This window comes from Bactrocera tryoni, chromosome 2 (genome assembly GCF_016617805.1).
Source record: "Bactrocera tryoni isolate S06 chromosome 2, CSIRO_BtryS06_freeze2, whole genome shotgun sequence".
Classification (NCBI taxonomy): Eukaryota; Metazoa; Arthropoda; class Insecta; order Diptera; family Tephritidae; genus Bactrocera; species Bactrocera tryoni.
The window spans coordinates 8574719-8589918 of NC_052500.1; the positions used below are offsets into that span (position 1 = coordinate 8574719).

Genomic DNA, 15200 nt, shown 5'->3' on the forward strand with positions numbered 1-15200 from the left:
CAGCAGTTTATAGCGTGATTCTACTAATTTGGCCATGGTGACGGTGGAGGTCTGAGCCGATGAAAGAGTACTTTTTTCGAGAAACTAGCTGTTCTTTTTAACATTTAGCGGTGGAATCGGTCCAACATTTCGGTATGGTAGCGCCTTGTGGCCATTTTTCTCTTACTTAGGTGTTGAATGTAGATAACATCTAGCGAATTTCTCACCAATTTAATATTCTACACCTTCTTTGGCTAAAGTTCGTCGAGCTTATTCCACTGTTTGGCTCTTTCTTAATCTCTAGTCTATGCGATTTGATCTAATAGACGCGGCCTCATAGCTCGAGAGCTTTCTTATGATCAAAACTTTCAGGATGTGATCAACTTAGCCTTCTGAGCTAGCTACCGTCTCAGCTATTTCGCGGATTTTTAATCGGCGAGTACAAATTGACGCAGAAACGCCTTCAGATTGCTGTTAAACACTGTTACGGGGTTTGTCCGGAAAGTAATAGGACTGAGGACCTCGGAGCGTGCGCACACCAACTGGATTCGGTAGAGGGCGTTCCTAGCTAACGAACTAGAGGCTGATCAGTTGTCTCCGAGCACCTGGAGAGTCAGAACAAACATTTTCGCGCGATGTGTGAGCCGTGCAAACCGAAAATGCAGCGTTCGTTATAGCACAGGTACGCGATTAAATTTTCTGTGAACTCGGTAAATCTGCGACAGAGATATGATCAAGCAGGCTTACCCAAGTGTTGCTTTAGTAAAAGGTGGTTTCACCGGGAAGAGGTCGCTAATGAAGTCCGTACTGGTAGACCTGCGACATCGACACACACTGACAATGTGACTCGTGTGCCCAAAGTTTTTGTATTTTTTGATATCAAAGACATCGTCCGCTATGAGTTTGTTCCTCTTGGATAAACTATCAACGCCCCTTTTACGTGAAAGTTCTTAAGAGACTCAAACGAAGGGTCAATCAAGGGACAAGACTCGCAGACGATTGCAAGTTGCACCACGACAACGCCCCGGTTCACACCGCCTTTCTTGTGAGCAGCTACCTAACTAAGGCCGGCATTGCAACGCTTTCGCTGCCACCCTAAAGCCCCCCCGGACTTTTTGTTTCCTTGCCGATAAAAAAGGATCAGGGATATTCCAGAGAATGCCTTCCGTGACGCCTTAAATGCTTGGAAATCGCGTTGACAGCGCTGCATAGACGCAGAAGGAGCATATTTTGAAAGTTTTTATAGTAGCGATTGATTCAACAAATTTTTTTTAATCGACTCAGATCTATTACGTTCCGGGCAAACCCTGTAAGCTTGTTATCCGGTGTGGGCTCGAGAGCTCTCTCATTATCAACACTTGCAGGAGGAGGTCTACTTAGCATTCTAAGCCAGCTGCCGTATCAGCTATTCGCGGAGCTTCAATTTACGGTCGGCCAATACGTCATACTTGTCTCACCATTTTCTGTGGTAGTGGCTTTCAAGGCACCGGTGTGTCACCATATTCAAACTATTTAACCCATTTTTTTGAGATTCGTCGATTACATTGCGCGATTTTTGCTCAGAAAAAGGTTTGGAAACACCGATTGATATTATTCTCATCTAAAAATTCATGGAATAATGTGCTGAAAACAAAATTACGGGTACCGCTGATATTTTTCATATTACTGCGTACTGTTTGGAATTATGCTATAGAAAAGTTATGTAGACTAAACAGGAACTTTGAAATGTCCAATTTGCTAGCTGTTTAAATGAAAGCTTAAATGGAAAAGAGCACGAATGCGAACGTGTTAAAGTATTCATTGCGGTTTAGGCGGGTTAATTGAGAACTTGTGCATTTTCTCCCACATATAACTACAGTATTCCACGGATATATGTGTTATGAAACAATCTATTTCTAATATGGATTTATTTTTGCTATTTATATTTATTACTCGTGTAGGATTTTCGAATTTGCGTGCATTTTTTAAATATTTTTTTGCTTTTTTATTTCGTGATATCGTTTAACTAGCTTCACTACCTTAAGGATCGTAACAATTTAAGTACGCTTCATATTTTGCTATAATTTGCACGCGACAAATATTCGTTTTACAATGGCTTGCTGCATTTAATGTCCGTTTCCGCCAAACTTATGCACCAAAACACCAACAACTACACTCATTTCACCTCATTTCAGGGGTTCTCTTTAATTTTTATCTAACTGATTACATTATATGTAATATTTAACGCCTCAGCTTGCGCTTAACTACAGCGCCGGCCACTAATTTTTGGTCTAACACACACCGCCCATTGTCGCTGGCCAGCTTTGCGCACTTAAATCTCCGAGTGCGCGCCGCGATAATGACACACATTAATGCGCTTTGTAATTAGGAAAGCGAGCGCCACCTACAAATTCGGCTCTTGAACTCGAGAGAAAGGAATGTGGAAATGCAGCGAACCGAAAGCGCGTAAACGCCTCATGATTTACACCTTATCGCTGCTGCCGTAGCTCGTAAAATACTTCCCTGATGCTGTTGTTGTTGGCTGTGATTGCGCTGTGGCCTGCTGTGTATGGGTGGGTGTGTGTTGGGTGGCGGGCATATTACTGTAATTACAACTACTATTATTAGCGCTAGCGCTGACCTTCTGCAGCGACGCGTTGAATTCATTTAAGCAGCTATCAAAGCTCTTCTGAGCGGCGCCCGCAATATTACTACTACTATTAATACTACTACTACCGTTACTGCTACTACTAATGCAACTATTATTGCTGGCATTAAAATTACTGCTATGACTTGCTGTTGCTAGCGACTGCTGTAGCTGTTGTTGTTGTGGCTTATCACCTTGTGTCAGCGCTTGTTGCTGCTGCTGCTTGTAGGATTGATATGCATCCGAGGAGACGGTGGACCACGAGCCGTCCTTCGCCTTCACGTACAAATGCTGCTTACTCGGCTGTTTGCTGCCAAAGCTGTGATTGTAGTTTTGCTGTTGGTGTGGCTGTTGATTCGTCGGTGGTTGGTGGTGATGCGCTGGCGATTGCGAGAACGTCGGTGCATGTGTGTTGGTTTGCTGCTCAGCCGCGACGCTGGCGCTGGAAGCCCAATCATTGAGCAGTTGATTCGTTGATGTGCTAAGCGCGGCGCCAAAGTCGCTAGCCGCCTCGTTGATCGCATTAGTTAGTGGCGCGCCGCCGCCGCCGCAGCCACCACCGCTTAGCGCGCCATCTTCGCCGCCTGTGAGGAAGTCAAAATGCGCGGCGCTGCTATTTGTGGCGGCGCTAAGTGTAAGTGCATTGCCAGCGCCACCGCCGCCACCGATGTGGTTAATGAGCAATTGTGATTTATTATTGCTGGCAGTTGCATTATTGCCGCTGCCATATAGACTGCCAAAGTTAATGTTGTTTTCGCTTTTGAATATTTTCGGATGACGCTGGCGACGCAACGTGCCCGCGCCACCGCCGGTTACCATCTGCGCGGCCAAGGTGGTGCTGGCAAAGGCGCCAAGTCCCTGCCGCAACGCATTACTGGCGGCAAGCAATTGCTGTTGTTGTAGTTGTCGTTGATTAGCATTGCCACTGCTGGTGTTGGCGCTCATGTTGCCAGTGTTGAAGGGATTCATGCGTGGCATAAGCGCATTTGTTGTTGCGCTCATGCTATCACTACCCGCGGAGCTGGACGCGGTGGCGGCAGATGAACCGGACGAGCCGTTGGTCGGTGTGGGCGAAATGCGGCTGATGTTGCTCATGAGATCCAGTTTATTTTCGGTAATATTGATTTTTTGCTGACTGCCACTGTACAAACTCTTCGCGTCGGTTTTCTTATGGCTTGCGCTTTTCGCTGGTGAGGCGCTCAAAATCGCCGTAGACGCGGTGGAGGCGGTCATTTTGTCATTGAAGGGATTCGACGCGGCCAAATCGATGAGGCCGGCATAGTGCGCGCTGGGTGGCGCCGAGTACATGCCAGCGGCGCGATAGTCATCGTGTTTATTATGCGCCGGACTACTGTTGTTATTGTTGCCGTTGGCATTGCTCAATTGGCGCATTGCCTTACCGTTGGCGGCGGCGGCGGCATTGCCCGTTGAAGCTGACATAGCGGCTGTTGTTTTCGCGGTTGTGGCATAGCGATTCTGATAGAGTTTGGCATTCGCCACCAAATTCGTTGTTGCATACGCGCCGCAGCTATCATAGAGCGCATTGCCATTGTGTATGCCACCGATGGCTGGCACATTGTTCCCACCAACACCACCAGCATTGCCACCGGATGTTTGCTGCAATATGGCATGTGCATTTCCGTTTGGCGTTACGTGCCCCAGTGGGCCGTTGGGCGTTTTGAATGTTGAACATGCAACCTCAGCATAATCGGGCATGTTGAGCGGTGTCAGCCTACCGAAAGTGAAATAAAGAAGAAGGAGAAATGTGTTTTCAGTTAGCTAAGAGTTGGCGAAGAAGTGTGCGTGTGTATGTATATGTGTGGGGTTGGGTGAGTGTTTTTTGCTTTCATTATTGTTGCTGTTATTTCCTGGCAAACGAGCGAACATTTTCATTAGAACGGAAGTACATCGTACAAACATACATTTTATTTGCCATTGGCGTTTACGCGAACGCTTGCCCTTTGGCAGCGAGAATATGCCCCGGCACGCGGTGCTATGCCGCGCATATGTCACACAACCACATACCGCGACAAACATGCATATTGCAACATTACGTTGCATGTTCGATTCCTGTGTAGCAACTTCAATTGGTTTGTTGCATGCCGTTGTGGTGTTTCCCGTTTTCTTTTTTGCCTCGCCGCATACCCCAGTGGTCGGCCGGTTTTCGCTTGCATTCCGCATTGTGCCGGGGTTTCGTTGCCGGAAATTGTTGTTGTTTTTGGCAAAATGATTGAGTATTTATGAGCGTTGTTTGGTCGCGACATGCACAATTACAAATAAATGCATTCAAGCACATACACATTTGAACACGCGCTGCGAATTGGGTGCTTAAAAAGAGGGCTAGTCGAGGACTGGGTGGCAGCACCGGTCGGTGCTCGTTAGCATTATCCAGCAAGTGTAACTGGTCTGCGGTCTGGCTCTGTGAGACGGCGGATGGGGCTGCTTTGGCTGTTTTACATGAGACCGGAAACGGAAAATGACCGCTGGCAGTAGGTTACAAAAGAAATCGCGTTAAATGAAGACATTAAAAATATCAAATAGCGCTGAATTCCTATTCCTAAACTACTTACTTATGCGCTGATAGACTTACATGTGTAATCAGCTAAACAGAGAAACTTAATTTTTAAGCAATTCGTTTAAATTTACGCAATTTGCAACCAATAAGAAGCAATAAATAAGGTGGCCAGAGAAATCATCGCATGGTACATTTTTACCAACGGCTATGCACAGAGTTTTAGCAGAACTTGGGAGCGGGTCGGTATGCGGATTTTAAACAAATGGTAAAAGGGCGCAATCAGTTTTGATTCTACCCCAGTTTTTCGTAAATAATTCGCACAGTGGAATTAAGGAGCACTTGGAGTCAGTCTTCGATGACTCTTCTCTTTCGCTGTCGTCAAAAACTGGGGAAGAGAGTCGTCAACTTTTGATTTGGCAGACTCAGGTGCCTCGAAAATGGCAAAAGCAGAGGATAACGTAATAAATATCCACGATTCCTTTCCACGATAGTCGGATCTACGTAATTGGAACGGACACGAATTTTTATCCCGCCGAGGACTATCAAACCGGCAGAATTCCTCTAAATAACTTCAGGAGACCTTTCTGCCGGTACAAGAACAAAATTCACAATCTCGTATTGGTTCCATGACTTATTAACTAATAAAAAGTTTTTGCCGAGGTGGGTGTCGTGTTTGCTTAATCGAAATAGCAAATACAACCGTGAGTTCCCTTCACAGAAATTTGGGATAAACTCCGAAGAAGCGTAGACTATCATCTATCAGCCGAAAAGCCGATGACCATCGTTTTTTGGAGTTCAATTGGTGTGCCCTACAGCGAATACTGTGAGTCGGGTATTGAAGAAAAACGACCTATTTAGCGAGGCAAAAAATGCTCTTCTGCCATCACAGGCGCCTCCAGCTGTTGCCGCTACCAAATTGGTTGAACTAGACTACGTACTGTTGCGAAGCTGCGAGGTTTTTACCGAAATAATGGTTTGGTTCGCGACGTCTAATATTCAGTTGGAATAAACGCTCAACAGAGTAGATAATTCGAGCAACCATGGATTGGTTTCGCACCACGTTTACTCCAGAAGATAATTAGACCTTTAAAAACGACTTAGAGTATACATCAAAGACGCAATTGGTGCTGTGAGCAGAGCATCGGATAACATTGCGCGGAATACTTCGAGCTGTGCCTATTCACTGTACGGAAGATACTGTGGAAGAATCTTCAATTTCAGCTTTACAAAATCCAATTCGTGAAAGAATGGAAGCCGAACGACCATCTAGCGCCATGTACGTTCGGTGAATGGGTTCAAACCAAGATAGCCACCAACCACGATTTTCACAGGAAAGTTTTGTTCAGCTATGAAGCTCAGTTTTGGTTAAATGGGTACTACAATAACATAATTGTGGCATTAGGAGTGATGATAATCCACAAGCTTTTGTTGAGATGCTATTACATCGTCAAAAATTCACTGTTTGGTGTGCTCTATGGGCAGAAGGAACCATTGGTCCATATTTCCTCAAAAATGGTTAATACAGTTAATTGGGAACGGTATAGAGTCATGATTTATGAGTTTTTCGTGCTTGAATTAGAGGATGTTAATATGGACGGCCTTTGGTTGAAATAAGACGGCGCTGCATGCCATACACCCAATGAAACAATCAATTTAAATAAGGAAGCTTTAGGTGAGCGCATTTTTCTAGCATCAATTTTTGATGACTCGTTCGAGTTCGAGTCGTTGGTAACTGGCGAATGACACGCTTGATGTTTTGCTCCAAGGCCTAAAGCGGTATTGTCCTTTTATACTTTAGACTTTACATATCCACACAGGACTAAAAGTGTAACGGTGTGATATCACACGATCTTGATGGGCAATCGAGCGGCCGATAACGTGAAATTAGCTGCTCGTCGAAGTGTTTTCTCAATAAATCCATTGATTGATGCGATGTATGGGAAGTGCCACCGTCTTGTTAAAACCAAATGTTGCCTAGATCACGAGCTTCATTTTCAAGCATCAAATAGTCGGTTCTCATGGCGCGTTAGCGGTTGCAATTGACGGTTTCGTTCTTACCGACATCATTTTTGAACAAATATGGACTGATGTTTCCAGCGGCTCACACCAAACCGTTGTTTATTCTGGACGAAATGGCAGCTCTTGAAACTTTTCAGGTTGTTCTTCATCCCAAATACGTCAATTTCGCTTGTTTACATACCCGTTGAACCTGAAAAGAGCCTTAGCGCTGAAAAAAATTTTTGCTCGAAAATGTTGGATCTTTTTGGAACTTTTCAAACGCTCAAAGAGCGAAGCGGTGTCGCTTGGAAAGGTCGAGCGGTTGCAGTTCTTGCTCAAGCTGTATTTGGCCCTTTTTTAATTTTAGATCTTGACGTAAAATGCAGCAAGTCGTTTCATTCGTCAGTCCGTGTTCCTTCGAATGGCGCTGAATTTTGGGCGTGGTCTATTCGTTCGGATGTGTAATAATGAATGCTGGGTTTCAAGAATGGGTGACGGTATTGCAAACAGTATGCTCAGTAGGCGGATTATTTTGACCATAAATAGAGCGAAACATGCGAAACAAATTCTTTACAGACCCTGTGTTTTCTTAATAAACGTTATTCAGGCGTAAAAGCCATGACAGCTTGACACTACTCACTCGTGATCTGTCAAAAAAGGATTTTGGAAAAAACTACCTCTACTGGAATCACCCGTTAGAACGCAGAGAAAAAGCGATGGAATGGGCACGTATTTATTTCTGCTGTCAATAAACCGGACGACCGATAAATTACCGATATCCATTTGACATAAATTACAGGTAACAAACGAGAGAAACTTGGGTGCGAGCGAGATAGCAACATGCACTTTAACTTTTAACAACAAATGTGCTGAACTATAGAAAAAAATGATGTGCTCATAAATAATAGAAAATGGCAGCAATAAACGCGATTGTAAAAGTGCCAATTAAACGGTTTAATTGGAATTTCTTTTATATGGATATCAATGCGAAAAAATGTGAATACGTGATCAATGCTAAAAAACCGTTAAAACGCTACGCTAACGGTAGTATATATTTTTTAATAGTCATTAACAAGAAATAATAGCAGATTTTAAAGCAGTTGAGTGAGCGTTCAGCAGTCAGCGCAAGGTAAGCGGCAATAAAGAGACACGGGCGAGTGAGGGATGCATGAGGGATCAGAGGAGAGCTGGGTGTGTAAAAAGTCAGTGTATTAAAAAATCACAATTTTAATGGCTTTGATGGCAATAAATTTAATGGTGACGCGCGCGTTGCCAAATGCGAAACGGATATAATGAAACTTCCCAGCGAAAGTATATGTGCGCTACACCGGAAATGAAGTCTGTTTCAAGCAGTGAAGGGAGCGCGCAGAGCAGCAGGTATTGGCAGAGAAGGGTGTGGAGCTATAAACTAAATAAAAAAAGGGATGTAAAACAATGCAAACGCAATAAGGTAAATAAATGCGCAAAGCAGTGGTCACAAATAAAACAAAAGCAACAAAAAATATACAAATAAATGCAAGCACAGGGCTGCAAGCGTTAGCTGCTTACCTTACCGCTTTCATTTCATTTGCTACATTCAATTTCAAGCAGCAACGAAAGGGATACGCAATGTGTATTTCGGCAGCACGCAAAAGGCGGAGAGTGGGAGTGGATGGAGCTGGTTAAAGAGGTGGAGTAGGGGTGGTTATCAACTCGCTGGGAATTCATTAAGCGCGCCAAGAGGTGGGCGGGCGCGGCGGTTGAGAAGCGCACAGCCAGGCAGTGGGGCTGTGAAACAGTTAAAGCAACAACAACGCTGATAGACAGTATGCTAGACATTATTGCAGGGCGGTATTAACAACAGGCGTGGAAGCGGCGAGTGGGAGGCGAAAGTAAAATATAAAAAATAAAAAGTATATATACGTACATATATATATAATATACTATATATAATTTGTGCTTTTTTCATAGCCGACACTGTTGTTGTTAGTGCTGTTGTGCATTGCTAGAGTTTCTGTTTGTTTATTGCTGCCGTGTTCTTGTTGTTATAATTGTTTCTGCATCGCTGACAGCACGCTCAAAAACGGTATGCAGACAACACGTGGCCGCGTCCTAAACATTTCATTTCGCTTTCATTAAGTTTGGGCGGTTTGCTTCAGCGTGCGCTGCGCCAAAATGCCAGCTGCCAGCCATTTGATTTGCATTTCTTTCCACTTTTCGACGTCCTTCCTTCGTCGCGTTATTCGCGGCAGTTTTCTAAAAATGCGCTCAAGTGTAACACTTTAATGACTTTGAAGCATTTTTTCATTTCAAGCGCGTTGCTGCTGTTTTGCCGGCTGTAGCGCTGGTTTTTAATTATATGATACGCTGGCAAAATAAGCGGTTTACTCATTGACTTTGAGTGTTTTAGTTTTTTGGGGCATTACTTTCCTCGACGAGCAGTGGTGGTGCATCCGGAAATTTCGAGGTTAAATATCAAGGTTCCTAATTAAGGCTAATAAATTTATTGATTAATTAGTCTAATCGACACTTGAGTATGTATTGGAATTGAGGCGACTATTCAGAACTTGCTTTTTCTTCTTACGCAATATAAGCAACCCTGGCATGGCAGTGAATAATGAAGTCAAGGGTAGACTTGTGATAAAAATTCTGCTGATACATACTTCTTCAAGATAAAACAGTATTGATTCCAAATAAGCGCATATAAACGTTTTCTTACTTCGAAGCCACCAATGAAAGCGAAATAGTTGGTAGAGTGTACCTCGCGTAATGCTCAATGCTATCATCAGCAATTATCTGACTACAGGGTTTGTCCGTAAAGTAATAGGATTAAAAAAAAAATTATTGAATCAATCGTTACTATAAAAACTTTCAGAATAGGCTTCTTCTGTGTCGATGCAGCGCTGCGCTGTGATTTCCACGCATTGAAGGCGTTACGGAAGGCATTCTCTGGAATAGCCTTGAGTGCCGAGGTGCATGCTGCTTGGATCCCCTCTGTCTCGTCTCAAAATGCTTGCCTTTCATTGGCTTTTTCAGGCAAGGAAGCAAAAAAAAGTCCGAGGGGCCACATCTGGGCGGTAGAGTGGCTGTGCAAGTGTTGGGATGCCGGCCTTGGTTACGTAGCTGTTTACAAGAAAAGCCGTGTGAGCCGGGGCGTTTTCGTGGTGCAACTTCCAATCGGCTGCGACGTTTTGTTGGAACCGATTAATCTTTCGTTTGTGTCTTTTGAGGACTTCCACGTAAACTTGGCGTTGACGGTTTGTCCCGGAGTAACAAATTCATGGGGGATGATGCCTTTGATGTCAAAAAAAAAAAAAACAGTGAGTATCGTTTTCACTTTGGATTTGCTTATTTTTTCCTTTTTTGGGCGAATCCGGTCCCTTTGTCTTTGCTAAAGCAATATCCGGGTAAGCCTGCTCGATCATATCAAACGTCTTTGTAGCGTATTTACGAGTTTCACACAGAATTTAATCGCGTACCTCTGCTCTAACGAACGCTGCATTTTCGGGATTGCACCATTCACAGAAACACGTAGCGCGAAAATGTTTGTCCTCTGACTCTCCAGGTGCTCGGAGACAACTGACCAGCCGCTCGTTTGTTAGCTAGGAACGTCCTCTACCGAATCCATCTGGTGCGCGCACTCTCCGAAGTGCAATCGCGGCGGAAAAAAACAGTCCTATTACTTTCCGGACAAACCCTGTACTTACTAGCCATTGAGGCCAGATCAACGGCGGTTTTGTCTAGAATTTAGTTTTGGATTTGAACCCTGGGCCGAACTGATACAAATTAATGTTGAAATGTTGGGATGGATCTCACTACCGATGCCGACGGAACCTCCATCTTGGTATTGCAGAAGCCTCTCAAGAAGCACGGCTAACTTCTGTAAGGAACTGAGAGACAGGGGATTGAGGCTGACAAGAACTCTAGGTAGGACTATAGCGCAAGACGAAATTCTCAACACCAGGTCAGGAAACTCGTTTACGCCAACCGGGGACTCAGAAAAGCATAGAAGCCTTTGCATGGAGCAAAAGGTTCCGGAGGGGACGACACAATTGCAGCTTCAGTTGAGGAAACAATGGCCAATTTTCGGTTAAGTGGTAAGTAAAAAGCCACATAAACTTGAAATACAAAAACAAATGAGAGAGAAACAAAGACGAAACCAACTTTAAAATCGGACAGTGTGCCGGATGGCAGTTCATTATTGAAAGGTACGAAAAGAAGAGTGAATGTGCTGGGGGTCGGCGAAAAGAACTCAAAATAATAAATACCAGTTGAGGAGCCACTGTAAGGTTCATGGGAGTTTCATTGACTTCATCAAACACTAAGAAACCCTAACCTTCGGTTAAGCGACCGCAGACGAAACAGAAACCAATGTTTAGCGTTTAACAGTTGTGCGTGACTAGAGCAGAGAATATGGAAACATATGCAGTGACTACACCTGGAGTTTTCATAGGAGTCGTCAGAGAAGACCAGATGACACTTCCTAGCTGCCGAATTGCCGGTTAGCACCACGGACTCTTTCAGCTGCTCAGGTGTGCGGACGATTGGTCGGAATCTCTCAATGAGGATACCGTTTTTAAGATGAAAGGAATACGAAAGGAAGCAGGAGACGAAGCTGTGTAGTTCTTCCACCGCCTTTTTGATTCATGTCCGATTCTACGTCGCACCTTTCACCTTTGGATAAATTGAAGAGACTTTGCGACACTGAAATCCCACTTTCCTCAACTTCAACCAGAGTTTGACGGAAATGGACTGATAAATCTTAGGACAAAAAAGTCTGAAAATGGTTACATAATACTATCAGACGTAATTTTAAAGATACCTATTTGATAACTTTGTATCTGTCGCCATTTATGGGCCAATTACATTCTTTGACCAAATAAATGACGGCTAGAATCCGTGCTAACTATTTAAATCCTCAGTTCCACAGTTAAAAAGCATAAATTAATTACAAAATTGGAAAAACAAGACAATTAAAGAGATAACTTCAGCCAAAAGGCAATAACATTTAATTTTATAGCTACAAACGGAAACTTTTGCGAACGCTTATCGGCGGAAGTTAATAGTTCAAAAGTTGTGGCAAAGGAGAGTTAACGAAAAGAAGCAAAAATCGGAAGTGAAAATAGAGCAGAAATAAATAGCGAAACTAAAGCAAATGCGAAGCACTGCAAGGGAAGGGGAGAAATCAAGAAAAGAAAGAAAATAACAACGCGGAGCAAAGTAAGAAACCAAAACCACACAAAATAATAAAAAAAAAACTAAAAATCAAGTGAAACCACAAATGCAAATTAGTAAGCAAAGTAATTAAAGGAAGAACGTGGAGTGAGGAGGAAGTCTTCTAAGCATTGATATATGCTTATGGCTAAGGCAAACAACACACAAACCGTACATTACAAGCAGTGCCATGCTTAGATTATTCGCAACACGCACATTTCGTAACCGTTTGTGCTAGGGCGCCTAAATGTAGGCAACACTTTGCCGTTTTGTTTGCGCTTGCACAATAGATAACTAATTTGCTGGGCGCGCAGGTGAGGCAAGCGATAACGCCCTGCAAACTGACGACTTTTGATTACATTTGCATATACCAATGTGTGTGTGTGTATGGGTGTGTGGCTGTGCAGGCTTTTGTATTGGAAATTACCAAAATAAGAGCGTTATAACTCACCGTTCATAATCGGGTAATGGCAACGTTTGCTGCCCGGTGACTTGTGCGTAATCCGGAAGTTGGTCCTTTGTTGTGCAATTGCTAGCCTGACGCCATACACCGCCGGTCGGATCGATCCAAACACCATTGGCATTTAACGGTAGCGTAGGAAATTTGCGCACCGCACCGATTGCGTGATTGCCTGGAATAAGAAAGCAAAAAATGCAAACGCAGGATGAGTAAGCATATATGGTGGAGGAGAAATGAAAGAAAATTAATATACGGAGATATACGATAAATATATATGTATGTATGTATTATATATTTATGTGTGTGCAAATCTGAAGCCTTGGTGGATTCGTGAATTCGTACTCGTCGAAGCACCTAAGGCACTTTCGAGGCGCTCAGCGGTTGTAGCGTTAATAGCAAATGCCTTCACATCGCTTCATTAGGGTGGGAAACACGGCTGGCGGCGCTTCTAAAATATCTATGTTTTGCGTGCTCTAAACCCTTTGGCGTATTTTTTCTTGCGCTAATTTTACTAAAGCTGAGTAGGAGACCTATAAAATGCAAAAAAAAAAAAAACAAACTTTGCTGCACTCATTTACTCCAACCGCTCACGCCTCATCAGCGATTTATTTGCGTGTAGTTAAGCAAATGACAGTTATTGTATCCTTTCGCTGATAATGCGCAGCTCTTAATCAAGTCGCCTAATTTGCTAAGCTACATTTTATGTACCTTTTGTTTGCTTTATTATAATTTTATTTGCATTTACTTTTTTTTTTTTTTCTAAATTCTCCTTCATTGTGCTCATAATTAATGAGATTTTCACGTGCCTCTCCGCCATTTCTCAATGCGCTTTGTTCGTAAATTTGTGCAGCTTTGCTTTTGCATTTCGCAAATTTATGTATCTGCAATGGTGGAGGCGGTGGAACCACCTTTTTTCTACACACTTGTGGCTGTCTTGACTACAGCGCAGGATATCGCTAATCGGCTTCGTGAAGCATTGTTGTGCTTTTGTTTCTTTACTGCGCTAAAAATGTTTATTGCTTTTGTTTTATTTTTGGGTTATATTCGGTATTTAAGATACTATTTTTGGTATAAAAACATTGTGTATTTGTGGGCGAAGTACTTCGTGCAACAGTCTCAAATCGACAAGCAGGAAGTTTCAAGGAAATTTGATGAAATGCTTGATTATATCGATAAAACAGCTTAGAGCGGCTATTAATATTTATAATAATTAATTAAGCTCGTTAGGAAAGTAGGTTTATGATATGAGTTATTATATGTTGGTATGTAAGCAATTAAAGGGCTTGAAAGAAAAATACTATCAGCTTTTATATGGGAGATACTTTCTTTGAAATTAGTTCTTTAAGCCGCTTTTCCATTACCTTTGTTGAAAATTTTGGTCTATTTAACCTTGATTTTGAGATACTTCTAGTTCGAGCATTGTTGAAGACTATTTTGTTTTTCGAAAAATTCTATAAGAATGCCAGTTTATCAAAGGAGCTGGTGCACTGTTAAATACGAGAGCCACTATTTGACCATATTGCATACGACGTGAATCGTCGGTTGACAATATTATCTGTAACAGATATTGTTGTTACTGTAGATATTTTATTCGTCTTATTGTTTCCTATCTCAGTGAACTATCTTCTGATCTAAAAGCCCGGAAATATGTATATTCTAGTGTCATTTTCATTTCACAAGAGGTGCTTCTGAATGGGTGGATAATTGAGAAGAAAAGTCTCCAGAGTCTGTTACAATATGTATAACGTGACAAACAGAATACCACAAAGGAGGATTGACTTCGAGGTTCCTAAATGGATGTGGGATTGTCCGTATAAACTTCAGACTTCACTCCACGCAACATGAAAAATCTAACGGTGTGATATCACAAGATCTTGGTGGCCAATCGACCGACCCAAAACATGAAATTATTATTGTTGTTCTTTAAATAAATCCCATAAAATCCGATGATTCCACCGAATCACAAACCACACCAAGCCGTTGTTTTTTCTAAATGAAATGGCAGCTCGTAAATCTTTTCAGATTGCTCTTCTTCCCAAATGCGGCAATTATGCTTGTTTGCATACCCATTGAGCCAGAAATGGGCCTCATCGCTGAACAAAATTTGGCTCGAAAAGGTCGAGCGGCTTCAATTCTAGCAAAAGCTGTATTTTGTGCGCTTTTTACTTAAGACATCGACGTTATATGCTTTTCAAGTCGTTCCATACGTCAGTCCGGGTTGCTGCGAACCGAATCGATTCTCCATGGTCGTCTTGTGCGAAGGTACTTCTACTTGGATCATCCGTTAGAATCGAATGCTCTTTATTTCTTAAGAGCTACTTCGGAGTGAGTAAGCAATTCAGGAGGAAAGTTCTCTCTATAAAAACCCTTTATAAGTTTACAGAGTCTGCTCTAAGATATGTATATAAGGTGACAATGCGAATATCCTA

At 42.8% G+C, this 15200-nt stretch overlaps 1 protein-coding gene across 1 annotated transcript in view; it reads right to left on the reverse strand.

Annotated features, from left to right (window-relative positions):
- Positions 1-654: 654 nt before the first annotated feature.
- Positions 655-15200, reverse strand: part of LOC120767848 (roundabout homolog 2) — a 174106-nt gene continuing 159560 nt past the window's right edge. Inside the window, exons 11-12 of the mRNA XM_040094147.1 lie at positions 12763-12943; positions 655-4337 (exon numbers count right to left, since the gene is read on the reverse strand). Of these exons, the coding sequence (XP_039950081.1) occupies positions 2441-4337; positions 12763-12943 (2078 nt within the window). The 3' untranslated portion in view covers positions 655-2440. The remainder of the gene's footprint in view (positions 4338-12762; positions 12944-15200) is intronic.